General features: G+C 46.2%; 2 protein-coding genes across 3 annotated transcripts in view; one reads left to right on the top strand and one right to left on the bottom strand.

The window, feature by feature from the left end:
* LOC149455927 (uncharacterized) lies at positions 1-24,873 on the bottom strand. The gene is made up of 2 exons (XM_089685675.1): positions 24,828-24,873; positions 1-751 (listed from the first exon to the last, which is right to left on the bottom strand). Exons 1-2 carry the CDS (start codon positions 24,871-24,873, stop codon positions 63-65), a joined length of 735 nt encoding a protein of 244 aa, XP_089541801.1. The 3' UTR covers positions 1-62.
* FSD2 (fibronectin type III and SPRY domain containing 2) overlaps positions 11,115-25,912 on the top strand; it is a 67,846-nt gene continuing 53,048 nt past the window's right edge. The window contains exon 1 of one of the 2 annotated variants that reach the window (XM_089685708.1): positions 11,115-11,392. The gene's annotated coding sequence lies outside the window, so the exon portion shown is untranslated. Of the gene's footprint in view, positions 11,432-25,912 lie in introns of both variants that reach the window. The other variant, XM_089685707.1, reaches the window with a different exon arrangement.

The following is a 25,912-nucleotide window of genomic DNA, read 5'->3' as shown; positions in this document are numbered from 1 at the left end:
CAAGGCACAAGGCAGGATTATCCAATAGATGAGGCAAAGTGTTGTCCAGCATCCTAGGTAGCTCAGTGAGTAGAGTTACTGCCTGACACAGTAGAAGTCCCAGGTTCAAGTCCAGGCCCTGACAGTACTCCCCTCCTCCCAGGACGTCCTCTGGACGTCTTAGGACTAGGCTTGTGTGGAAACCTCTGGTGGAATTCTCTTGTTAGTCTAGGAGCATGAACATTCTCCTCAGGCTCCCAAGAATTTTCTTCTGGTCCATATCCTTCCCATTGAACCAGATACTGTAACTTATTCCTAAAGATCCTGGAATCAAGGATTTTCTCCACCACAAATTCTTCTTCACCCTGTACCTCAACAGGTGGAGGAGGTGGAAAAATTCTTCCAGGGAAAGGATTTTCCTGAAACGGTTTGAGTAGTGATATATGAAAAACAGGGTGAATCCTCATACTATCCGGAAGCTGTAAGCGAAAGGTGACTGGGTTGATTTGGCCAGAAATCTGAAAAGGACCCACAAACTTTTGACCCAACTTAGCAGATGGCACCTGGACCTTCAAATTCTTTGTTGATAACCAAACTTTTTCACCCACATGAAAAGTAGGAAGTGTTCTCCGGTGTCTGTCTGCAGACTTTTTGTAATACTCCTGAGCTTCCCTCAAAGTCTCAATCAATTTCTCTTGAATCTCCTGCAATGTAGTTAGTCTATTGGTAACAGCAGGGATTGGAGCTGTGATAGGGAGATCAGGAATAAAAACTGGATGGTAACCGGCGTTTAAGTAAAAAGGACTTTGAGAGGTGGAACTATGTTTAGAATTGTTGTATGCAAACTCTGCAGTGGGAAGACAGTCCACCCAGTCATCCTGAAGATAAGTGACAAAGCATTGAAGATACTGTTTCATTGTTTGATTAGTTCTCTCAGTCTGACCATTAGACTGGGGATGAAAAGCAGAGGACAGATTAATTGTAACACCTAAGGCTGAGCAAAAACTTCTCCAGAATTTCGAAGTAAACTGCACACCTCTGTCAGACACCACATGTTAGGAATGGACTGGCCAGCAATGGTGGGACTCACCTGCCTTTTGATCTGTAGTACCAGGGCTGGCCAGCGGGTGTTCCCTGCAATCAGAGACTCAACTTTGCAGCCAGCTAACACCTGTAACTGATGATGCTGGGGTATTTAAGGGATGGCCAGACCCACAGACTCTGCCTTGGTGTTGTGTTTCTCTTGGCCCTGTATCCTGTTCCTGCTCTCTGTTCCTGCCTGATTCTCTGCTACCTGTCCTGATCCCTGGCTTGTGACCCTGACCATCTCTCTGCTTGACCCTCTGTACTACGCTGCTTGCTACCTGCTGAACCTGGCCTGTGACCCCGACCATTCTCTGCTTGCTCCCCCTGTACCTACCTGCCCTATTGATATTGACCCGGCCTGCCTGACGACGCTTGCTTGTATATACTGTTATCTGTGGGTGGTTGGTTTGGTTTGGTTGCACTGTGTTATGTTTTAGTATTGCACTGCGTTTATGTTTGTATTGTTAGTGTTAATAAATTGTATTGTTTATCACATATCTGAAGTCTGCGTTTCCCTGCATCAGTCACACACCTCTGGTCATACCTGGGAGCCCTGACATTACACCAAGGCCAATCCTGACCAGAAGTGGCTGCACAGGGAAGCCATCTTGGCTTGTTGATGGGAAGGATGGATCTTGATGAGGTTGAGTATTTATATCTGCTAGTGTTTGATGACAGGGAGTATGCTTATCAAACTCTGAAGGAGTATACCCGGGATGAATTGCTAGAATGTATACGGCTCGCTCATGTTCTAGTAGATCAGGGCACAGTGTTCTCTGAGGTGCAGCCATTGATTGAGGTTTGTGCAGAGTTGGTTTCATCTGGTTCCCCCGAATGCAGGGATGAATTTTTGCCACCATTTAGTGCAGACCAGGTAGAGTCCCTGGTGTGGTTATTAGAGGATGATGTGGGTTACTTTCTGGAGCGTTATTCCACATGTTCACCACTGACACTGCGAGATTGTATAAACGCAGTGCAGTCATTGACCAGACAGGCTTTGTGTAAGCTCAGCTTTGTTCAACCCCTACTGCAGACATGGACAGACTTGTTGCACCCAGCCTCAGTCAGCTTACAAAGACCCAGTCCTGCTTCTAACTCTACTCCTGTATTCCCACCAGCTCCTCCAGTTACAGCCCAGTATACTTGGCTATCTACCGCATGTCAGTACCCTGTTCCCACTCGCTGCACCTATCCTGCCTTTAATCCTGTAAAAAAGCCCTCTGTAGCAACTGCTCCCTCTCCTGTTCCATCCTCCAGTTCTTCTCTGTCTCCAGCTGCTCCATTCGTTTGCAGACCTGCGTTTACTTGCAGTGCTCCAGTAGTTAAAACCAGAAAAAAGCGAAAATTCTTTCCAACCAATACCATCCTGCCAGTATCCAAACCGGTGAGCCTGCCTTCCGTGGTTCAGACTGAAGCCTCTACTTGGCCTGAAGCCTCTACGCGGCCTGAAGCCTCTACGCGGCCTGAAGCCTCTCCTTGGCCTGAAGCCTCTACGCGGCCTGAAGCCTCTCCTCGGCCTGAAGCCTCTCCTCGGCCTGAAGCCTCTCCTCGGCCTGAAGCCTCTCCGCGGCCTGAAGCCTCTCCGCGGCCTGAAGCCTCTCCTCGGCCTGAAGCCTCTCCTCGGCCTGAAGCCCCTACTCGGCCTGATGCCTGTACTCTGCCTGATGCCTGTACTCTGCCTGAAGCCTCTACTCGGCCTGAAGCCTCTCCTCGGCCTGAAGCCTCTACTCGGCCTGAAGCCTCTACTCGGCCTGATGCCTGTACTCGGCCTGATGCCTGTACTCGGCCTGATGCCTCTCTTCAGCCTGAAGCCTCTACTCGGCCTGATGCCTCTACTCGGCCTGAAGCCTCTACTCGGCCTAATGCCTCTACCCAGCATGATGAACTGATCCAGCCTGACGATCCTATTAGGCCAGTTGACTCGATGCCCGCTGTTGATCCAGATGATCCGGTACCTGATCCGGTGCCCGCTGTCGTGCCAATTGACTCAGAGCCCGCTGTCGTACCTGGTGACTCGGTGCCCACTGCCTTGCCAGATGACACGGTGCCCGCTGGCAAGCCAAATGACCTGATGCCTGGTGACCTAGTGTCCGCTGTCATACCTGATGACCCGATGCCCGCTGTCGAGCCAGACAATCCGGTACCTGATGACCCGGTGCCCACTGTCGTGCCTGTTGACTCGGAGACCACTGCCTTGCCAGATGACGCGGTGCCCGCTGTCGAGCCAAATGACCTGATGCCTGGTGACCCGATGCCCGCTGTCCAGCCAGACGATTCAATGTCTGCCCCGGTGCCCGCGGTCATGCCAGTTGACTCGGAGCCCACTGCCTTGCCAGATGACGCGGTGCTCGCTGTCGAGCCAAATGACTTGATGCCTGGTGACCCGATGCCCGCTGTCCAGTCAGACGATCCAATGTCTGACCCAGTGCCCGCGGTCATACCAGTTGACTCGGAGCCCACTGCCTTGCCAGATGACGCGGTGCCCGCGGTCGAGCCAAATGACCTGATGCCTGGTGACCCGATGCCCGCTGTCCAGCCAGACGATCCAATGTCTGACCCAGTGCCCGCGGTCATACCAGTTGACTCGGAGCCCACTGCCTTGCCAGATGACGCGGTGCCCGCTGTCGAGCCAAATGACCTGATGCCTGGTGACCCGATGCCCGCTGTCCAGCCAGACCATCCAATGTCTGACCCAGTGCCTGCGGTCATACCAGTTGACTCGGAGCCCACTGTCGTGCCTGGTGTCTCGGTGCCCGCCGCTCCGCCTGGGGGCCCGAGACCTGTCGCTCCTCCTGGGGGTCCGGCGCCCGCCGCTCCGCCTGAGGGCCCGAGACCTGTCGCTCCACCTGGGGGTCCGGCGCCCGCCGCTCCGCCTGAGGGCCCGAGACCTGTCGCTCCACCTGGGGGTCCGGCGCCCGCCGCTCCGCCTGAGGGCCCGAGACCTGTCGCTCCTCCTGGGGGTCCGGCGCCCGCCGCTCCGCCTGAGGGCCCGAGACCTGTCGCTCCGCCTGGGGGTCCGGCGCCTGCCGCTCCGCCTGAGGGCCCGAGACCTGTCGCTCCGCCTGGGGGTCCGGCGCCCGCCGCTCCGCCTGAGGGCCCGAGACCTGTCGCTCCTCCTGGGGGTCCGGCGCCCGCCGCTCCGCCTGAGGGCCCGAGACCTGTCGCTCCGCCTGGGGGTCCGGCGCCTGCCGCTCCGCCTGAGGGCCCGAGACCTGTCGCTCCGCCGGGGGGTCCGGCGCCCGCCGCTCCGCCTGAGGGCCCGAGACCTGTCGCTCCTTCTGGAGGTCCGGCGCCCGTCGCTCCGCCTGAGGGCCCGAGACCTGTCGCTCCGCCTGGGGGTCCGGCGCCCGCCGCTCCGCCTGGGGGCACGATGCCTGTCGCCCCGCCTGGGGACACGATGCCTGTCGCCCCGCCTGGGGGCCCGATGCCTGTCGCCCCGCCTGGGGGCCCGATGCCTGTCGCCCCTCCTGGGGGCCCGATGCCTGTCGCCCCGCCTGGGGGCCCGATGCCTGTCGCCCCGCCTGGGGGCCCGATGCCTGTCGCCCCTCCTGGGGGCCCGATGCCTGTCGCCTCGCCTGGGGGCCCGATGCCTGTCGCCCCGCCTGGGGGCCCGATGCCTGTCGCCCCGCCTGGGGGCCCGATGCCTGCCGCCCCGCCCGGGGGCCCGGTGCCTGCCGCCCCGCCCGGGGGCCCGGTGCCTGCCGCTCCGCCCGGGGGCCCGGTGCCTGCCGCTCCGCCCGGGGGCCCGGTGCCTGGAGCCCCGCCCGGGGGCCCGGTGCCTGGAGCCCCGCCCGGGGGCCCGGTGCCTGGAGCCCCGCCCGGGGGCCCGGTGCCTGCTGCTCCGCCCGGGGGCCCGGTGCCTGCTGCTCCGCCCGGGGGCCCGGTGCCTGCTGCTCCGCCCGGGGGCCCGGTGCCTGTAGCCCCGCCCGGGGGCCCGGTGCCTGCTGATCCGCCCGGGGGCCTGGTGCCTGCTGCTCCGCCTGGTGGCCCGCTGCCTGCTGCTTCGCCTGGTAATCCGATGTGCCTCTGCCCGGAGTCCTGCCCGATGTGCCTCTGCCCGGAGTCCTGCCCGATGTGCCTCTGCCCGGAGTCCTGCCCGATGTGCCTCTGCCCGGAGTCCTGCCCGATGTGCCTCTGCCCGGAGTCCTGCCCGGTGTGCCTCTGCCCGGTGTGCCTCTGCTCGATGTGCCTCTGCCCGGAGTCCAGCCCGGTGTGCCGCTGCCCGGAGTCCTGCCCGGTGTGCCAGTCTTTGATATCCCGCCAGTTGCCAGACCCGGGCGGTGGAACATTTTGCCCAGCTAGGACTGTTTGGAGCGTCCTGAGGCCGCTCCTTGAGGGGGGGGTACTGTTAGGAATGGACTGGCCAGCAATGGTGGGACTCACCTGCCTTTTGATCTGTAGTACCAGGGCTGGCCAGCGGGTGTTCCCTGCAATCAGAGACTCAACTTTGCAGCCAGCTAACACCTGTAACTGATGATGCTGGGGTATTTAAGGGATGGCCAGACCCACAGACTCTGCCTTGGTGTTGTGTTTCTCTTGGCCCTGTATCCTGTTCCTGCTCTCTGTTCCTGTCTGATTCTCTGCTACCTGTCCTGATCCCTGGCTTGTGACCCTGACCATCTCTCTGCTTGACCCTCTGTACTACGCTGCTTGCTACCTGCTGAACCTGGCCTGTGACCCCGACCATTCTCTGCTTGCTCCCCCTGTACCTACCTGCCCTATTGATATTGACCCGGCCTGCCTGACGACGCTTGCTTGTATATACTGTTATCTGTGGGTGGTTGGTTTGGTTTGGTTGCACTGTGTTATGTTTTAGTATTGCACTGCGTTTATGTTTGTATTGTTAGTGTTAATAAATTGTATTGTTTATCACATATCTGAAGTCTGCGTTTCCCTGCATCAGTCACACACCTCTGGTCATACCTGGGAGCCCTGACACCACATCATCAGGGATTCCATGCAGTTTAAAGATTTCTCAAACCATCAGTTCAGCAGTCTGTTCAGCAGTGGGCACCCCCTTAACTGGAACAAAATGGGCCATTTTAGTGAGACGGTCAACCACTACCAAAATGGTGGTCATTCCTTTTGAGGGAGGTAAATCCACCACAAAATCCATAGAAATAGACCCCCATGGTCTTGATGGAACAGGGAGTGGCTGAAGCAACCCCAAAGGGGAGGCTCGGGGAATCTTATTGCGTGCACAGGTCAAGCATGAGGTCACATAGCGTTTGACATCTTTCTTGTACCCCGGCCACCAAAAGGAACGTGATAATAGTTCTTCGGTCTTAGCGACTCCAAAATGCCCAGCAAGTTTGGAATCATGAACCAACTTGAGAGCTTCCACCCGAACAGATTCAGGTACATAAAGATGATGTCCTTGAATCCAAAAGCCATTCTTATAAGTCAGGTTAATGTCCGTAGGTGGATGATTGAGAAGTGGGTCATTCTCATACCCCTCTTTAAGAAGATTCAAGAATGCCTTAGGACTTGTGGCCCCTAGAAAGTTCTTTTGAGGCAGGATTGTGCATTCAGAAGTGTTCTCCTGGAGAGGCCCAGACGACATTCGTGATAAGGCATCAGCCTTTCCGTTTCTTGACCCAGGTCGATATGAGATAATAAAATTGAACCTGGAAAAGAACAGTGACCAACGTGCTTGTCTAGAAGACAATCTCTTGGCAGAACGGATGAATTCTAGATTTTTATGATCCGTGAAGACAGTCACAGGATGCTTAGCCCCTTCCAACAGATGCCTCCATTCGGAAAAGGCTTCCCTAATTGTCAGCAACTCCTTATTCCCAATGTCATAATTCCTTTCAGCAGATGACATCAAACGAGAAAAATAAGCACAGGGATGAAGCTGCATTTTTTCTCCTCGTCGCTGAGAAATGATAGCTCCCACGGCGGAGTCTGAGGCATCCACTTCCACAATAAAAGGTAGCTCAGGATCAGGATGTACCAATATTGGTGCAGATGTGAAGAGAGTCTTTAGCTTACTAAAAGCAGTTTGTGCCTCAGTTGACCATGCAAAGGGCACTCCTTTCTTTGTCAGCTGTGTAATTGGTGCTATTACCTTAGAGAAGTTTCTTATGAATTTCCTATAAAAGTTTGCAAATCCAATAAATCGTTGTATTTCCTTAACGTTTCCAGGGGCAGTCCAATCCACCACTGCCTTGATCTTTTCAGGATCCATGCTCACTCCTTCTGAAGAAACGATATATCCCAAGAACTGGATCTGGGCTCGTTCAAACTCACACTTCTCCAGTTTGATGTAAAGTCGGTTCATCCTTAACCTTTTGAATACAGTGCAGACATGCTTGCGATGCTCCACCAGGTTGTCCGAAAAGATGAGGATATCGTCCAGATAAGCAATAACAAACTGGTCCAACAAATCTCGAAACACATCATTTATGAAGTGCTGAAAAGTCGCGGGAGCATTACATAGGCCAAAAGGCATAACTAGGGACTCAAAGTGTCCATATCTGGCTCTAAAGGCAGTCTTCCATTCGTCGCCTTGACGCATGCGTACCAGGTTATATGCCCCGCGTAAGTCAAGTTTTGTGAAGACTTTGGCAGAGCGGAGTCTTTCCAACATCTCTGCGATTAAAGAGAGTGGGTAACGGTTTTTAACAGTGATTTTATTCAAGCCCCTAAAATCAATGCATGGACGCAAGGTGGAGTCCTTTTTCTCAACAAAGAACAGGGCTGCTCCTGCAGGAGATATTGAGGGTCTGATAAAGCCCTTCTCCAAATTCTCATCAAGCCACTCCCTTAGCACCTTTAACTCAGGTTCTGATAAATTGAAAATGCGGCTGAATGGTATTTCTGCTCCTGGAAGCAGTTCAATGGGACAATCATATGGACGATGAGGAGGTAGTTGATCCGCATTTTTCTTATCACAGACGTCTCGAAACTCATGGTATTGTGGAGGCAGATTGTCATATGACTGTGCAGTTACCATATCAGCCTGTGATTTCCTGATTGGTAGACAACTTGTAGCACATGGTTTCCTACAATGTTCCTCACAATGGGGGGATGTAAAATTTATGGTCCGTGCTCCCCAGTTGATGAAGGGATTATGGTTAGTAAACCAAGGGATGCCCAGGATGACAGGAAATTTAGGTGATGTAATCAGCTGAAAGCTGATGGTCTCAAAATGGTCAGCCTGAAATTGGAGTACTAGAGGAACTGTTTCATGAGTAACTGGTCCTGATGATAAAGGTGAACCATCAACTGTCTCCATATCAATAGGGGCAGATTTGTTTCTCCTGAGAATATTATTATTGTGGGCAAACTCTATGTCCATAAAGTTTCCCCCAGCCCCAGAGTCCAGCATAGCAGAACAAGGAATTTCATGGCCCTCAGTAAAAAGTTTGATAGGGACAACAAAATGAGACTGTTTAGGACCAACTTTATTTTCTTCATCGATCAATGGGGAGATAGACTGGGTAATTGAATTTATGCGTTCAGGCAGGATAACATCAGTCGCAGCAATTGTTCTTTTGACTTTATTAGGACAATTGACTGCGTAATGCCCAGAGTCCCCACAGTATAAACATAAATTCTCCAAACGTCTTCTCTCCTTCTCTTGAGTAGAAATTGATCTTTTAACAGTATCTACTTGTATAGGTTCAGGTGTGTTATAATCTGAAGAAATGGTTAAATCCTTCTGACTGAACTGATTAGCAGAAAAACGCATGCCACCATTACTTCCCAATCTCTCCTTTCTTCTTTCTGTCAGTCTCTGGTCAATCCGAATGCATAATTGGATGAACTCCTCAAGATCGTTAGGAGTCTCTACTCTGGCGAGCTCATCCTTCACCTGTTCAGAGAGCCCCTGCCGGAACTGACTCTTTTGCGCTGCTGGGTTCCAGGTGGTGTCTGAGATCCAGCGTCGAAATTCAGTTGTATACTCCGCAACAGGGCGTCTACCCTGCCTCAAACTATGCAGCTTTGCTTCAGCGGTAGCGCAGCGGTTGGGATCATCAAAGACCTGGTTCATTGCAGTCACAAAAGTCGCAAAACTGTTTAACATTGCATTGTTTTGCTCTATATAGGGAGAGGCCCAAGCTAGGGCTTCCTCAGTCAGGAGGTTTATAACAAACAATACCTTCTGCCTCTCAGTATTAAATGCAGCAGGTTGCATCTGGAAATAAATGCGGCATTGGTTAAGGAAACCCCTGTAGTGGCGGCGGTCTCCATTGAACTTGAGTGGCAGAGGCATGCGTGTATTAGCAACATCGCGGGAGCACATGTCCAGCAATCGTGTCTGCAGAGCATGGATCTCTTCCTGTTGCCCTTCTACTACACTTTGCAGTTCAGCAAATTTCTTTTGGTAGGTAACACCAAACTCTTGTAGCTCTGAAATTTGCTGCCTGACAGGAGCCATGGCATTTGCTATAGCGGCCTCCATGTGTGGGCCAGATTATTCTGTCACGGTGTAAGGTCAGGTTCAGAGACCAGTTGCTATAGCAGTAAAAGGCTTACCTGGAACCAGCAGGATAGGTACACCAGCGGATCCCCCTGGGAATGACGCAGGCTCACCTGAGGTGCGGGGTCTAAGTATTAACCGGTATTCACCAGAGCTCCTAATGGTGGAGATGGATTGGGCTGCGTGTTAATACCAGGTCGCAGATCTCAGGATCACCCCACCAGGGAATGAGCAGACTGGGAACCAATAGCGGATCAACAGGTTAGGGATCAGACGAAAGCAGAGGGCTGCGTGTTAATACCAGGTCGCAGATCTCAGGATCACCCCACCAGGGAATGAGCAGACTGGGAACCAATAGCGGATCAACAGGTTAGGGATCAGACGAAAGCAGAGTCGGTCACAAGCCAAGGGTCGGTCACAAATGGTAGCAGATCAATCGTGGTCAGGAACAAGCCAAAGGTCAGTAGCGGAGGTGTAGACAGGAACAGTAGCAGGATATTGGCTGGAAAGGCACAATAATCTGGCAAGGAGGAAGTCCAAGGACATGGCTTATATAGGAAGTTCATGGGAGGAGCAAGGAGTTCAAGGTTCAAGAGCAAACAAGGCACAAGGCAGGATTATCCAATAGATGAGGCAAAGTGTTGTCCAGCATCCTAGGTAGCTCAGTGAGTAGAGTTACTGCTTGACACAGTAGAAGTCCCAGGTTCAAGTCCAGGCCCTGACAGTAATACAGTATATTTGAATATTAGCTTCCATCCCAGTTTCAGAAATGTAAACTTTTATTTAATAATCCTTAGCTATATTAGGAGATCTAAACAAGTTCCTGATAGAAACTATAACAAAATGTAAGTTTGCACTGGAGATACACAGCACATGTACAACTGTAAAGTAGGCAGGTATATGCCACCAATGGGGAGAAAAAAACCATTGGTCCTCTAATTGTCTTCTGAACTCCAGAATAAGCAAATGTTGGCTAAATACAAGTCATGTGTATGTGTATTCATTTAATATTTGTGTGCTTTGTGTATTTCTTCCAGATCTGTGCAGCAAGCCAGTGTGAATGTTTGCCTCTGCGCAGGAACTTCCTGTAATGAAGACCAGTCACTGCTGCTCTCTCTCCTTGTGCAAGGTGACTGGTCTTGTTTCCGCCCTTCATGAAGTTTTCTGCAGGAAGCCTGTAGTGGGTGGGGCCTGCTAGGTCCCTCCCACAGCTTTGCTCCTTGCACAATCTGTGTACAGCACAGTGACAATGCCAGTGCTACTTTCACAAGGTAATAACTATGTATGCAGAGGTATTTGGTACACACAAAGTTTCTTTTTGGCTATTGAGGAACGTATTTAAGAAGGTTTGTGCTTGGATTTCAGTCTCATGTCTTTGAGTATCTTTATTGTTAATGATATGAATGTCATAATAATATAAAAATAGTACATATAGTCATCAAAGTTTTTTTTTTAATATTGTCTTATACCCTGTATCTGTTGAGCAGATTAATAACTCTACGGATGGAATTAGGAAATCATGACGAGATAGTTTGCCGTCTTGTTCCAAAGCTGCCAGATTTTATAATCAAGATGAATCCTCTAGCGTTTCTTTGCCTCTTTATGGCAGAAGTTATAGTACAGAAACTCCAGAACATCCATTATCAAGAGGGTTTCAAGACTCGGCATTAACATTTACAGTGAATATTCAAGACAGTATCTGTATTGGTGTGATTCCATTACTAAACGTTGTGACATATTCTCAGCCACACTTCTGATATGAGAGGAGAAGGGGACAGCTGCAGGAGATCTATATTTATCAGTGTCTGCACTGCTGGGACATCAGGATTTCTGAGCACACTTTCTAAAATTACCATGGGGCTTTCATCATCCACAGCGAGCAGCAAAGCCTAGTCTCCGGTGAGCGTCTTACAAGGGGCCAGGGAGCCAAATTATCGGGTAAATCTGTGCATGTTTTATCTTCACTGATCATTTAGGAGCTTGGCACTGTGCTGCTAATGCTTCCCTCTCTCTCCATGTGTTCTCTACTGAATTTGTATATTCATAACATGCCTTTAATGTTTACAGCCTCCAGGAAAGCCAGCAACTCCAACATTCACGCTTCTAATGGTTTGCATAGACTGGAGCCTGTGCACTTATGTGGCTGCATTCTTCTGCCAATAGATAGGGACGTGGTTTGAATCCAAATCTGCAAAGTTTGAAATTCGAGGTCCCAGCAAACTTTTCCTCAAGTTCACCCTTGCTAACTTTTTTTTAACCCATAATTCTTTGTAAGGCCTCTTAGATAAGTCAGCCTTCTCACTCTAAAGGTGGAGGTGGTGGTGGGGGGCTCACAGCAGCCATATTTTAATGGTGTAGGAGCTGGAGAGGACAGGGAGAGCTGATAGACTGCATGCAAAGCGATCAGGGTGGTATAGAGAATTGCAGTGGTGGGGTTTTGCTTGCTGCCTTCACCTCCTCAGGTTCACAATTCTTTATTTAACCCAAATGTTCTTATAAGGACAACTATTTAAGGCAGCAAGTTTAATTGCTAACTCTTTGAGCAACCACCTTCTTTGCTGCCTTCATTTTTGTTTTTATTTTGAGGGCATTTTTTGTCTCTAGAGGAGATGTGTGGGACATAAAAAAAACAAGCAAACAAAAAAACAAATATGCATGCCTGGTCTTCACTGAGCAGAGAGCAATGAGTGTCAGTCACTGGCTCTCGCCTCTGCCCCTCCAGTGCTCACTGGAGCACTGGGCTGTGGAGGCGGTGGGAGTTCTGGCTCAGGCTCTCAGTGGAGCACCGAGAGGCTGAGCCAGCTACCAGTCAGGCATCTGGGTGGATCTTGAACTTACAGTCGAGATCGCTGTGTGATGTCACCCATCAGCGGCCTTTAGCCTGCAGTCGGCTGAATCTGGGTCACAAGAGTGCAGACATAAATGTGACCTAGAAGAGAAGTATGGGCAAAAAAAAAGCTTTGGCCGTACTTCTCTTTTATTTTAGTTTGTGGTTGGTTTGAGTGATCACATGATCACTATGTAAGCAAAGCTGTTATGAAGCAATCTCATTCATAACAGCTCTGCTTCTCTTCATAGTGAGCTGTGATTGGCCCACAGCTGTCACATGATACATGGGGCCAATCATAACACCCTGTACCATGTGACATGCTCCAGCCAATCACAGATCACTGTCTTGAGCTGTCAAAAACCTAACTCATTGATGACAGTTCATGACTGAGTTAGGGTTATGACAGGAAGCTTTGCATTGCAGGAGAAATTATCTTTATTTCTCCTGCAAAGCAAAGTGTAGAAAAAAAAATTCCCTGAAAACACACACACACACACACACACACACACACACACACACACACACACACACACTAGTACAATGTTATTATGGTAACATTGTACTAGTCTGATAAAAGTATTAGAAAAAAATAAAAAATACCATATTGAGAAATTAAAAAAAAAAAATTTAAGGTTTTTTTTTTAACTACTTGTCAACCACTTACCCGCATTTTGTGGGCGAGCAGCAGCTCTTGGCAAAGCAACGTAATCTTGCGTCGCTTCCTGTTTTATGGTGTGAACGCGCCTGTGCCCCCTGCCTTCCCTCCCCCGGTTGGTCCAGGGAGAGAAGAGAGAACACGGCACAGAGTAAAAGCACCACTACATTTTACACACACACATTAGATTAGCACATTTAACCCTTTAAACTCCCCTATTAACCCTCTGATCGCCCCGTCACCCAGCCAGTGCAATTAGTAAAGTGTCAGTATATAGAATGTTTCAGTGATCACTGCATTCCTGCCACTAGTGACATCAGACAGCGTCAAGGTCAGTTAGCGCCCCTCCCAGGGTCAGCTAGCGCTAGATTGCCCGCACACTATTGCACTCACGCTATAGGTCGCTGATCACCGCCATTACTAGTATAGTGTTTGTACGGATCAATATAATGATCATGAACAGAACTATACTAGTGCCTGCTTTGTATAGTGTCTCCAAAACACAGGGTTAGCGGGATCGCCCCCGTTCACTGCCAGCACTAGCGTTTAGCCCCTCTGTTTGTCACAGAAGATTTGTACCAACTGATTGTGGGCCAAGGCAATTTATACGCACAATACATGGCCGTCCACCCAAATTCAGCTCCTGCCAGACAATTGCATGGAAACCTATCACAGTTTCTGAATTTTAAACATTTTGGGCCTAACCATCAACATGAGCAATATAAAAAAGAATGAACTGCAGTCATGTTGATCCACAGAGCCCATTCATTATATGCCTGTGTTGTCTGCTGTTACATATATGCCCAACATGAACCAGAAATGTACTGGTACGTCACTGGACTTTGAGTGGTTATACCGGGATGATGCCTGCAGCTACAGGCATCATTCTGGTACCATTTTGTCAGCTGGCGGTTGGCTTTCATGTAAAAGCAATCCTAGTGGCCAATTAGCTGCTGAATTGTTTTTATGAGCAGTGAAACAGGGCATTCCCCCCCCCCACCCCCCTCCCTCCTGCTGCCTTCCACAGTTTTCTTGGGCTCTTCTGTCTTACAGGGGAATCCGAGAATGCAGCCGGCAGTTCCGCTGGCTGACTATAGAGTTGGTCAGAGAACAGAATAGCTCAAATTATCTCTATAGTCTAAGAAATCGGAAGCTATGAGCATTTCATCTCTTCACTTTCGCAGGATATAAACAGCACCATTTGTAAATTGGGAAAGCATCTGATCACACCGATCTTGGTGAGATCAGATGATGTAAGCACAGAGGAAATATCTAGAGTCTAATAAACCCCAGATTTCTCAAAAAAGAATATATGACAATGCCCATTGCAGTCAGAGGAGATATTTATATTCCCTGTGATAGCAATGAAAGTGATTGAAAAAAAAAAAAAAAAAAAAGAAAGGGACAGTGTAAAAATGATTTAAAAAATCAAAGCAACAGAAAAAAAAGCACCCTTGCCCCCCTGCGCACGTACGTGTTGACCCGTGACAATAAGTAAACAGCGGTTGCAGCATGCATGTGAGGTATCACTGTCAGATCAAGGGCAATAATTCTAGCACTAGACCTTCTGTGTAAATATAAATTGGTGACCTGTAATAAAACTGTATGTATTTTGTTGCCATTGCACCGGTATGCGCAATTTTAAAGCATGTCATGTTTTTGTGCATTAAAATTCTAAAAAGTGTATTTTTCTCAAATGATTTGCGCTTGAAAAATCGCTGCGCAAATACTTTGCGATGTAAAATATTTCAACACCCACCATTTTATTCTCTAGGGCCTCTGCTTTAAAAAAAACATAATGTTTGGGGGTTCAAAGTAATTTTCTAGCAAATAAAAACAGTTTTTTCATGTGAACAAAAAGTGCCAGAAAAGGTTTGATCTTCAAGAGTGGGTGATGTGTGGCATAAGCTTCTAATGTTGGCCCTGAAATGCCAGGATAGTAAAAGCAACCCCTCCAAATGACCCCTTTTTGGAAAGTAGACACTCCAAGGTATGTGCTAAGAGGCATGGTGAGTATTTTACAGATCTCATTTATTGCCACATGTTTTTGGAAAACAAAGAAAGAAAACAAAAATGTATTTTTTCTTTTCTTTTTCAAAACCCTGTGACAAAAATTATATCTGTAATACTCAACATGTCTCTTATCACATTCCTTGGGGTGTCTACTTTCCAAAAAGGGATCATTTGGGGGTATTTGTACTATCCTGGCATTTTAGAGCCTCCGAAACTGTGATAGGTAGTGGGGAAGTGATATGAGGAAATATGCACTTTGAAAGCCGGGAGGTGGTCATTGGACTTTGGGGGCCTGTATGTAGCTAGGCTGTCATAAAGTCTCTCATATCTGGTATCCCCCATACACGGGAGAAATAGAAGAATGTGTTTTGGGGTGTTATTCCACATATACCCATGGCATGCATGAGCAATATATAATGAAAGTGAAAACTTTGTGTAAAAAAAAAATTTGTCATTTTCGAAACATTTGTGGCAAAAAAATAAAATATTCCATGGACTCAACATGCCTCTCTGCAAATCCTTGGGGTGTCTACTTTCTACAAAGGGATAATTTGGGGGGGGGGGTTGCATTGCCGTGGCATTTTAGCACCTTAAGAAATGTGATAGGCAGTCAGAAAGTAAAAGCTACGTAAATTTCAGTATATATAACATAGTTTGTAGGCGCTATAACTTTCACACAAACCAATTAATATACTGCACATGTATTGAGATTTTTTTTTACCAAAGACATGTAGTAGAATACATTTTGGCCTGAATTTGTGACCAACTTTGACTTTATTGGATATTTTTTACAACCAAAAGGGAAAAATATCATTTTTTTTCAAAATGTTCGGTCTTTTTTTGTTTATAGCGCAAAAAGTAAAAACTGCAGAGGTGACCAAAAACCACCAAAAGAAAGCTCTATTTGTGTGAAAAAAAGGACATCAATTTCGTTTAGGTACAGCATTGCATGACTGCGCAATTACCAGTTGAAATAGCACAGTGCCGAACAGCAAAAAATGGCCTGGTTAGGAAGGGGGGTAAATCCTCTGGAGGGCAAGTGGTTAAACTGTGTGTTTACTTTGTGGTTCAAAGTCAGGGAGTCCTCATGGTCAAAGATTCTCGGTGGTGTCAGCAGGGACTGTGCTTTCAAAGCAAGCCCAGAACAGATAGGAAACCCAAAAATACAATACTCAGCGGCCCACAAGTCAGTAGCACTGCAAATATAAAGGATCTCAGTTTCCACACCATCAACCATAGTAAAATGAAGAAAGAAGCTTGATAGTGCATTCAGTTTAAAACTATTTTACCACTTTATGTATGTTTATGTATTATTATTATTATTATTATTATTATTATAATACAGTATTTATATAGCGCCAAAAGGTTTGCTCAGCGCTGTACATTATAACGGGAGACAATACATGAGACAATACAGTAACAAACAATACACGAGGGATTCAAGGGCCCTGCTCTTTCGAGCTTACATTCTAGGAGGGGGGGGGATAGTGGTACAGGAGGAAGTGACTGTGGGGGGTGGAGTGGTAGGAGGAGTGGAGGAGATCGGCTGTTAGGTGAGGGTGGGGTAGGCTTCCCTGAAGAGATGGGTTTTCAAGGTGCGCCTAAAGGTGAGGAGGGTGAGTGACAGTCTGATGGATTGGGTAGTGAGTTCCAGAGGATAGGGGAAGTCCTGGAGAAGTCCTGGAGACGGGCATGGGAGGAGGAGACCAGGGAGCTAGAAAGTAGGAGGTCTTGTGAGGAGCGAAGATTATGGGTAGGGTGGTATTTGGGTATCAGGTCGGTGAGGTAGTTTGGGGCAGCGTTATGAATGGCTTTGTATGTCAGTGTTAGTAGTTTGAATTTTATACGTTAGGCAATGGGAAGCCAGTGGAGGGAATGACAGAGGGGGGTGGCAGAAGAGGAGCGGTTGGTAAGGTGGATGAGTCTGGCCACTGAGTTCAGGATAGACTGAAGCGGGATAGCCTGTGATGAGGTAGGCCAGTGAGAAGGGAGTTGCAGTAGTCCAGACGTGGGATAATAAGGGAGTGAACGAGTTGTTTAGTAGTGTCTGGGGTTAGGAGCGAACGTATCTTGGAGATGTTGCGGAGGTGGAGCCTGCATGAGTTTGCCAGCGATTGGACATGGGGTTGGAAGGACAGGTTTGAGTCTAGAGTGACACCTAGGACTTTGGCTAGCAGGGTGGGACTGATGGTGGCGTTGTTGGTCGTGATGGAGAAGATGGGGGGGCGCAGGCTGGGGGGAAAATTAGGAGCTCGGTTTTGGAACGGTTCAGTTTGAGGAAATGGAGCGACATCCAGTCTGATATGTCATTCAGTAGGTGGGTGATACAGGCGGAGACTGAAGGGGTGAGGCGAGGGGTGGAGAGGTAAATTTGCATGTCATCGGCGCAGAGGTGATAGTTGAAGCCGTGGGAGTGTATCAGTTTGCCGAGGGAGGAGGTGTAGATGGAGAAGAGAAGGGGCCCGAGGACAGAGCCTTGGGGGACCCCAACAGAGAGGGGGAGAGAGGGGGAGGTGGTAGCGATATAGCTAACGCTGAAGGAGCGTTGGGATAGATAAGAAGAGAGCCAGGAGATGGGCCGGATGGGGACAGTGCAGGAGCAGGTTGCCGTTCATAAACGGCGCCCGCATTTTCAAGCTGTGCACGCTCCCTGAGAGAACACAGATCGCTGTATGGGACCTCTGTGTGAGTTCCGGATCATGTGATCACTGATTGGCCAATCAGTGATCACATAGTAGTAAGCAAGATGTCACTTGCTAACATCATTGCTTACTACTTGTGAAATCTGTGAATAATTACAGAGGTCACATGGTACAAGGCTATTCACAACAGCCTTGTACCATGTGACAAGCTATGACCAATCACAGCTCTCACAGTATTTCTCAATGGCTGCAAGAATGCAGCCAGAGAGAAGGAGAAATGATTGCTTTTACACCTATAAAGGCTGTAAAAGAAATCATTGTAAACAAAAAAAAAATGTTTATCACCCCCCGCAAGTAGTACAGTGTCACTATGGTGACACTGTACTGCTGGGGTGACAGTATGTTAAAAAACAAAACAAAAACATGAATAAAAATATAAAAAAATGAAATAAAAATGTAAAAAAGTTTTTTGAAATTATAATTTTTGGTTAAAAACTAATTTGGGTTTTTTTTTACTAAAAAGATAACCGAATAACTTTTGGCCAAGACTTATGAAGAAAGATTATTTATTTGCAAAATTTTATAAGAAAATCACTTTTTTTCAAACTTTCTTAGACTATTTTCATTTAGCAAAAAAAAATAAAAATCCCACTGGTGAATAAATATCACCAAAATAAAGTTTTATCTGTCTCAAAAAAATGCTAAAAAATTCATATGTGTACAATGTTGCATGACCGCACAATTGTAATTCAAAGTGTGATAGCACTGAAAGCTGAAAATTGGCCTGGACAGGAAAGGGGTAAAAGTGTCCGGACATGAAGTGGTTAATGATAAAGAGATACACTTACACAGAGTATTTCACATGTAACCGGCGCTAGGTGGAGATCCTGAAACACAACCGCCACGCAGGTAACTCTCTCACTCGGCAGATGGAGCACTTTGACTGACAGATACAGACACAACCCTGCCCCTGATGCCTTTGTCAGCACAAATTTTCTCAAAATCCCCCCCAGCCAACCACTAGAATTATACTATTACAGCCTGACAAGGCTGTACACATGTAGTGACCACGATGCTGTTATCAAATACTTGGCTCGCAGTTGCAGTATGGTCCTGCAATGTAAAATTCAGCAAAAAAAGAAAACAAACAAAAATAAAGAAAAAGATATAATATTTTAGGAGGCTGCAGTAGTGCCTCCTGAACTCCTGCCAGTCACTGCTATACCGCCCTCTGAATAGCGATCCACTGTGGATCATTTTTCAGAGGACGGTAAGCATTACCATCTGTCTGAAAGAATCCTAATATTTCAATTTTATACCATTTTATATATGCTGTCTCCTAATTCTTGTAGGAAAACACTTACCTGTGCTCTGTCACTTTAGCATACGGTATTTTTAAGCTAGTTTTGCTTATGCACACTGCCCTGCTACGGGTCCGTTTTTACACTGCTTTAACTCCTAGATTGTAAGCTCCAAGGATCAGGGCCCTCCTATCCCTCTTGTATTGAACTGTATTGTTGCTGTATTGTCTCCTGTTATATTGTAAAGCGCTGAGCAAACTGTTGGTGCTATATAAATCCTGTATAATAATAATATTATAATAATAATAATAATATAATAATAATAATGACAAATGTGGTCTCCGAATTCTTGCAGGAAAATATCTGCCTTGTGCGCTGTGATTTTAGCACATTTTGGCCTAGTTCGTTGTATTATCATCTGCAATCACCTGTATGACCTGGAGGCATGTTGCCAAGATGAATGGGCAGCTACACCACCTGCAAAAATTTGGGGCCTCATAGACATCTATTACAAAAGACTACATGCTGTCAATGATGCTAAAGGGGACAATACACAGTATGAAGAACTAAGGGTATTGCAGATTTTTGAACAGGGGGCATTTCATTTGTTTATGTGTTGCCATGTTTGGTTTTATGATTGTCCCATTCTGTTATGCCCTACAGTTGTATTTGAATCCCATAAGAAATAAAAGAAATGGGTTTTGCCCGCTCACTCATGTTTTCTATAAAAATGGTACATACTGTATATTACCAAATCCCCAAGGGTGTGCAAACTTTTCAGATTATGTAATAAGACATTTTATTGTATCAGTATTAAAAACCAGATTGCCATCCCATGAGTCAGAGAAAGTTCAGCCCAGTAAAAACAGACAAGTTAACACTTGAACAAAAAAAAGGGAAACTACAAAAAGACAAATTGGATAAATATTCTATTGTGTACATTACTGTTTTCCACAACCTTTCAATTTTGCAGTGGCTAAGTGGTAATGTTAGATCGGAAGAGGCAGCAATCACATATGGGAGTGGTTGACTTGGCTGATTTTGCCCTTTGATTGGCTGGTATATGAAGCCCCTCCTCTGTGATCAAAACATTATACAGTAGATCTGAATGTGGTTTCTGCTGGGAGCATCACCCTGTTCTTTTAACTTTGCACTTTGTATTGGTTATTTGATTGCTGTTCCGGAGACAACTATTCCCTAACTTTTCCTGAAGAGGCGAGCGATGACCCAAGAAACGCGTTGAAGTTTGATATCCCGATATACACCTATTGTGGAAATTTAAATTAATTAGTAATCTGTACAATAATGTATTGGGGCACCTGACGTGTGAAAATGATGTATTTCTAATGAGTTTGTATAAGGAATCGCATACAACATTTTACAATTAGTTTAAAATAAATGAATAAAAACTGTGATTTTTTTTTTTTTTTAAACATAACTAATGGGTGACTTAGTACCTTGAAAGTCCTGTAGGTTTTTTCTGTAGGATAAGGAGCCTTGCTAATCTTTCATTTAGGATGTGGTACCTTAACTAGGGCTAGAATTTTACCAGAGCCTCCTCTTTTTTTTTTCTTGAAAAACTAGAGAGTACCCAAAAATGTCCATGTGGTGACCCCACACAAATATAATATACAAATTCCATGAAAGGAATATCTCTGGTAGGAACAGAACTCCGCATAACTACCATGCTATCTACTAGATTTGTCTCCAATGGAAACAGATCATTGCTATGGTCTCTAGGTTGTTGTTTTTTTGAATGACTATGTGCCTCGCCTGATCAAGTGGCATGTATGTTCTTTTTCTTTTTTCATATGTATACACATATACATCCTAGGCGTATATCATATTTTACTAAAAAATTGCATATTATATTGTGCTTGCGTTCACTAAAATTCAAAACCCCTGTGCAAATGCTATGTGACATAAAAAATTGCAGCACCACCATTTTATTCTCTAGGGCTTCTGCTTAAAAATATATTATGTGTAGGGGTTTTAAGTAATTTTCTAGCAAAAAAAAATGCAGATTTTGTACAACTGAAATGCCAGAATTGGTCTGGTAGTCAAGTGGTTAGTGACCATGTGCACCACCTGATGAAGTGGCGCACAACTTTTTTTTCTTTTTTATTGAGACGAGGGAAGAACTGCCCATATTACACAAAGATTTCTCAACAAATGTACAAAATCTCTTTGTGCCATACAGGGCCGTAGATAATTTGTTTTCCTTCTGTCTTGCGAAACCACGGAACAATAATTAGACAACATGCCTGCCACATTGTGATGAATTGTGGGTCAACAGTGGGAGGGGCTTGACCCTATTCATTAAGGTTGGTTTAATAAAGGCAAAATAGACTGTGCACTCTGTAACTGCAGTTGCTCCAGTGCTTAGTAGATTAGGGGAAGCTCTACTGATTGCCTCATTCAATCATGTTCAAGCAAAAATGTTGTTTTTTATTTTCCTTGCATGTGATTAGATATTCTTTGTAAAGTGAAGCTTCCCCTCATTTATCAAGCTCTGGAACAACCTCACTTGCAATCTGCAGTCTATATGTCTTTAGTAAAACAACTCCAATGTGTACATGGTAAAATATGGGCTTAAAATTTCGAGTCCAGACCTACTAGCCAGGCACAAACCTTACTCTCCACCAGTTGCCCCACCCAACCTTGCCCAGGTCCACCTCCAACCCCACCCCCAGACCGTCCCCCAACCCCGCCCCCAGCCCTGCCCCCAACCATGCCCCCTTAAAGCTTATGAAATTAAATTTTTCTTTAGAATAAAGAGTCCAAAATATAAAACTGTACACAGTAATGTATATCCCAGCTCCCCTGTACTCCATTATAGTGATATGACATGTATACAGTAATGTATATCCCCCCTCCCCTGTACTCCATTATAGTGATATGACATGTATACAGTATGAATATCCCCCCTCCCCTGTACTCCATTATAGTGATATGACATGTATACAGTATGTATATCCCCCTCCCCTGTACTCCATTATAGTGATATGACATGTATACAGTATGTATATCCCCCTCCCCTGTACTCCATTATAGTGATATGACATGTATACAGTAATGTATATCCCCCTCCCCTGTACTCCATTATAGTGATATGACATGTATACAGTAATGTATATCCCAGCTCCCCTGTACTCCATTATAGTGATATGACATGTATACAGTAATGTATATCCCCCCTCCCCTGTACTCCATTATAGTGATATGACATGTACACAGTAATGTATATCCCCCCTCCCCTGTACTCCATTACAGTGATATGACATGTATACAGTATGTATATCCCAGCTCCCCTGTACTCCATTATAGTGATATGACATGTATACAGTAATGTATATCCCCCTCCCCTGTACTCCATTATAGTGATATGACATGTACACAGTAATGTATATCCCCCCTCCCCTGTACTCCATTACAGTGATATGACATGTATACAGTATGTATATCCCCCCTCCCCTGTACTCCATTATAGTGATATGACATGTATACAGTAATGTATATCCCCCTCCCCTGTACTCCATTATAGTGATATGACATGTATACAGTAATGTATATCCCCCTCCCCTGTACTCCATTATAGTGATATGACGTGTATACAGTAATGTATATCCCAGCTCCCCTGTACTCCATTATAGTGATATGACATGTATACAGTATGTATATCCCAGCTCCCCTATACTCCATTATAGTGATATGACATGTATACAGTATGTATATCCCAGCTCCCCTATACTCCATTATAGTGATATGACATGTACACAGTAATGTATATCCCCCCTCCCCTGTACTCCATTATAGTGATATGACATGTACACAGTAATGTATATCCCAGCTCCCCTGTACTCCATTATAGTGATATGACATGTACACAGTATGTATATCCCAGCTCCCCTGTACTCCATTATAGTGATATGACATGTATACAGTATGTATATCCCAGCTCCCCTGTACTCCATTATAGTGATATGACATGTATACAGTAATGTATATCCCAGCTCCCCTGTACTCTATTATAGTGATATGACATTTACACAGTAATGTATATCCCAGCTCCCCTGTACTCCATTATAGTGATATGACATGTACACAGTATGTATATCCCAGCTCCCCTGTACTCCATTATAGTGATATGACATGTACACAGTATGTATATCCCAGCTCCCCTGTACTCCATTATAGTGATATGACATGTACACAGTATGTATATCCCAGCTCCCCTGTACTCCATTATAGTGATATGACATGTATACAGTAATGTATATCCCAGCTCCCCTGTACTCCATTATAGTGATATGACGTGTATACACTAATGTATATCCCAGCTCCCCTGTACTCCATTATAGTGATATGACATGTATACAGTATGTATATCCCAGCTCCCCTGTACTCCATTATAGTGATATGACATGTATACAGTAATGTATATCCCAGCTCCCCTGTACTCCATTATAGTGATATGACATGTACACAGTAATGTATATCCCAGCTCCCCTGTACTCCATTATAGTGATATGACATGTATACAGTGGGGATCGAAAGTTTGGGCACCCCAGCTAAAAATTTGTATTAATGTGCATAAAGAAGCCAAGGAAAGATGGAAAAATCTCCAAAAGGCATCAAATTACAGATTAGACATTCTTATAATATGTCAACAAAAGTTAGATTTTATTTCCATCATTTACACTTTCAAAATAACAGAAAACAAAAAAATGGCGTCTGCAAAAGTTTGGGCACCCTGCAGAGTTAATATCTTGTACCTCTTGTACCTCTCCCGCACCTGTCCCCTCAGTGGCGGTGACGCATAAGCCGGGAACTGGAAGTTGTAAACCGGAACTCGGCTTGACAATGAGGCTTGGAGCTCAGGTGCAGTCGCTCCATGCTTCATCTGTGCTCGCTGCTCACCACAGAGGAATTTCTTCTCGCATTTGGTGAGTGGGCGAGTGGCTTTTTCAAGCCCTGACATATGACAGTCCATGTACCCAGAAAATATGTTGTAATTACTGTGCTACAAGCAAGAGTCTTACAGACGTGTGCAAACCTCAGCATATTGATCTGTAAATATGAAAGTCTACCATTACATATGGTTTTCTGCACACAGGTACCAGCAACTCCCTGTGACAGCAAAAAAGTATGAAACAAATAAGGGTGACCAAAGACCTCTCACCACATCAATGCTGCAGATGACCTTGTGATGCTGATCAATCTCACATAATCTGTCCTAACCAAGCAAGAAGTAGCCAGCGATGCTCTGGGCCTTCTTCTCAAACCTGGTGTCCACACAGTGCTTTGGCTCAGCAGTCCATCCCGATTGCCAATCCTGTAAGCGGGATAGAGGTGGAAGAGCAGACCACACTATGCCAATAGCACAACAGAGGGGTTAAAGCTTAACTCCATGTTTAGGCCAAGCTGGCCCAAATGAAAAATTTCCTTTACAAACAGATGCATTCGCTTTCAGTGCTATATACTGTAAATGTAAGAAGCATCAGCAACATACAATATACAGCGCTATGTTTGGAAAGCATGAATGTTCTGTTCTTAGAATAAAATTGAGCTGGGTTGAGCACTGCCCAGCCATTCAAGGGAAACCTTATATTTTATCAATGAATACAGAGCTTCCCCTGATTGGTTGAGGTGGAGATTGTGACATTATCCACCCACGACATCGGCCACTCACAGTCACCCTTTGCTGGCTTAGCTTCTAACTGTGCAGTATAGGAACTCTGGACAGCTGCACTCCAATAGCCACCTTTATTTTACAAAAAGTCTTTAAAGCAGAACTCCATGAAAAAAAAAATTGCATGCAGTGAGGCTGTGCCCCCACTGCATGGGTTAACTGCTCGTTTTGTCCAGGAGTGCACCGAAAGGCTATACTTACCCAATCCTTTGGAAAACCGTGCCCAGTGGTGGACTGTTCCTGCCATCCTCATGTCCAGAGTTGGTCTATGGGCGTGATGACATCGTGAACAGTCCATGCACAAGACCGCTAGCGTGTGGGGGGCAGGAGCGACAAGGATTAGGCAAGTATATCTCTACTATCCCTAGACAAAAATCAGCAAGTAATCCATGCAGTATGGGCACAGCCCAGTGCCTCGGAATTTTTTTTTCCCTGGGGTTCTTTAGAAACATAGCAATCACAGTGAAAGTAATGGGAAAAAACTGTATATGCATTTCATGCTGAACTAGTGCTTACTCATAAAACATCTATAGCACATTGTTAAGCGCTCAGTGTGAAACGCATCAACAGTTTTTTTCCTCTACTTTCACTATGATTACTGCTTTTTTTTAGCCCTGGTTCACACTAGAACACGGAACAGGAAACCCACGATCTCTGCGCATTTCCCACACTGTGTTAAAACATACTGCCCTTGCAAACTGCAGCGAGTGTCAGTGCAATGTTCAAATCGCACTGCACTGATTCTCTCATACGTCCCACCCTTCTGACATCACCTGGGATCTCCCGAGTCCCAGCCTGTTTGTTTTCCTATGCTACTATATTCAACATGTGTTAAAAGAGGAGGAGGCAAAATGTATACACAGCCCTCCTGCCAGGCCGCTCTGCTTACCAGCAGTGTGGAGGAGACAGGCTGGTGTGTGGCAAAGTGGCTCCTGCAGCTGAAAGGCTACACTAGCCTTGCTGCTGTGATGTTGATGGATTCTCTGGGAGAACCCTCCTGACCCCCCCCCCCTTATCTATGCCCCTGGTGCCATAAGGAACACATCTTGTGCTGAAAGATTAGATCAGAGTGCGACAACTGGACAAACGTCAGTTGGAGTAGTTGAAAGCTTGTACTTGTATGTTTCTTAGCTATGTCCAATCCTTTGATGAAATAAATTTAACTAGGGTGATGATGGCTGGAAAAGATCAGTAGAGATTGCTCATTTGGTCACTCGATTTATATGTGTGCATATGATAATAGAAATAGCCAGTTGTCAAGAAATATGATCTTCTTGCTCAAATTA

The sequence above is a fragment of the Staurois parvus genome, unplaced genomic scaffold (genome assembly GCF_062004578.1).
Source record: "Staurois parvus isolate SC_StPar_1 unplaced genomic scaffold, SC_StPar_1.0 ptg000381l, whole genome shotgun sequence".
NCBI classification, from domain to species: domain Eukaryota; kingdom Metazoa; phylum Chordata; class Amphibia; order Anura; family Ranidae; genus Staurois; species Staurois parvus.
Note: the sequence above shows the minus strand (reverse complement) of the source record. Positions and strands in the feature narration are given on the sequence as shown.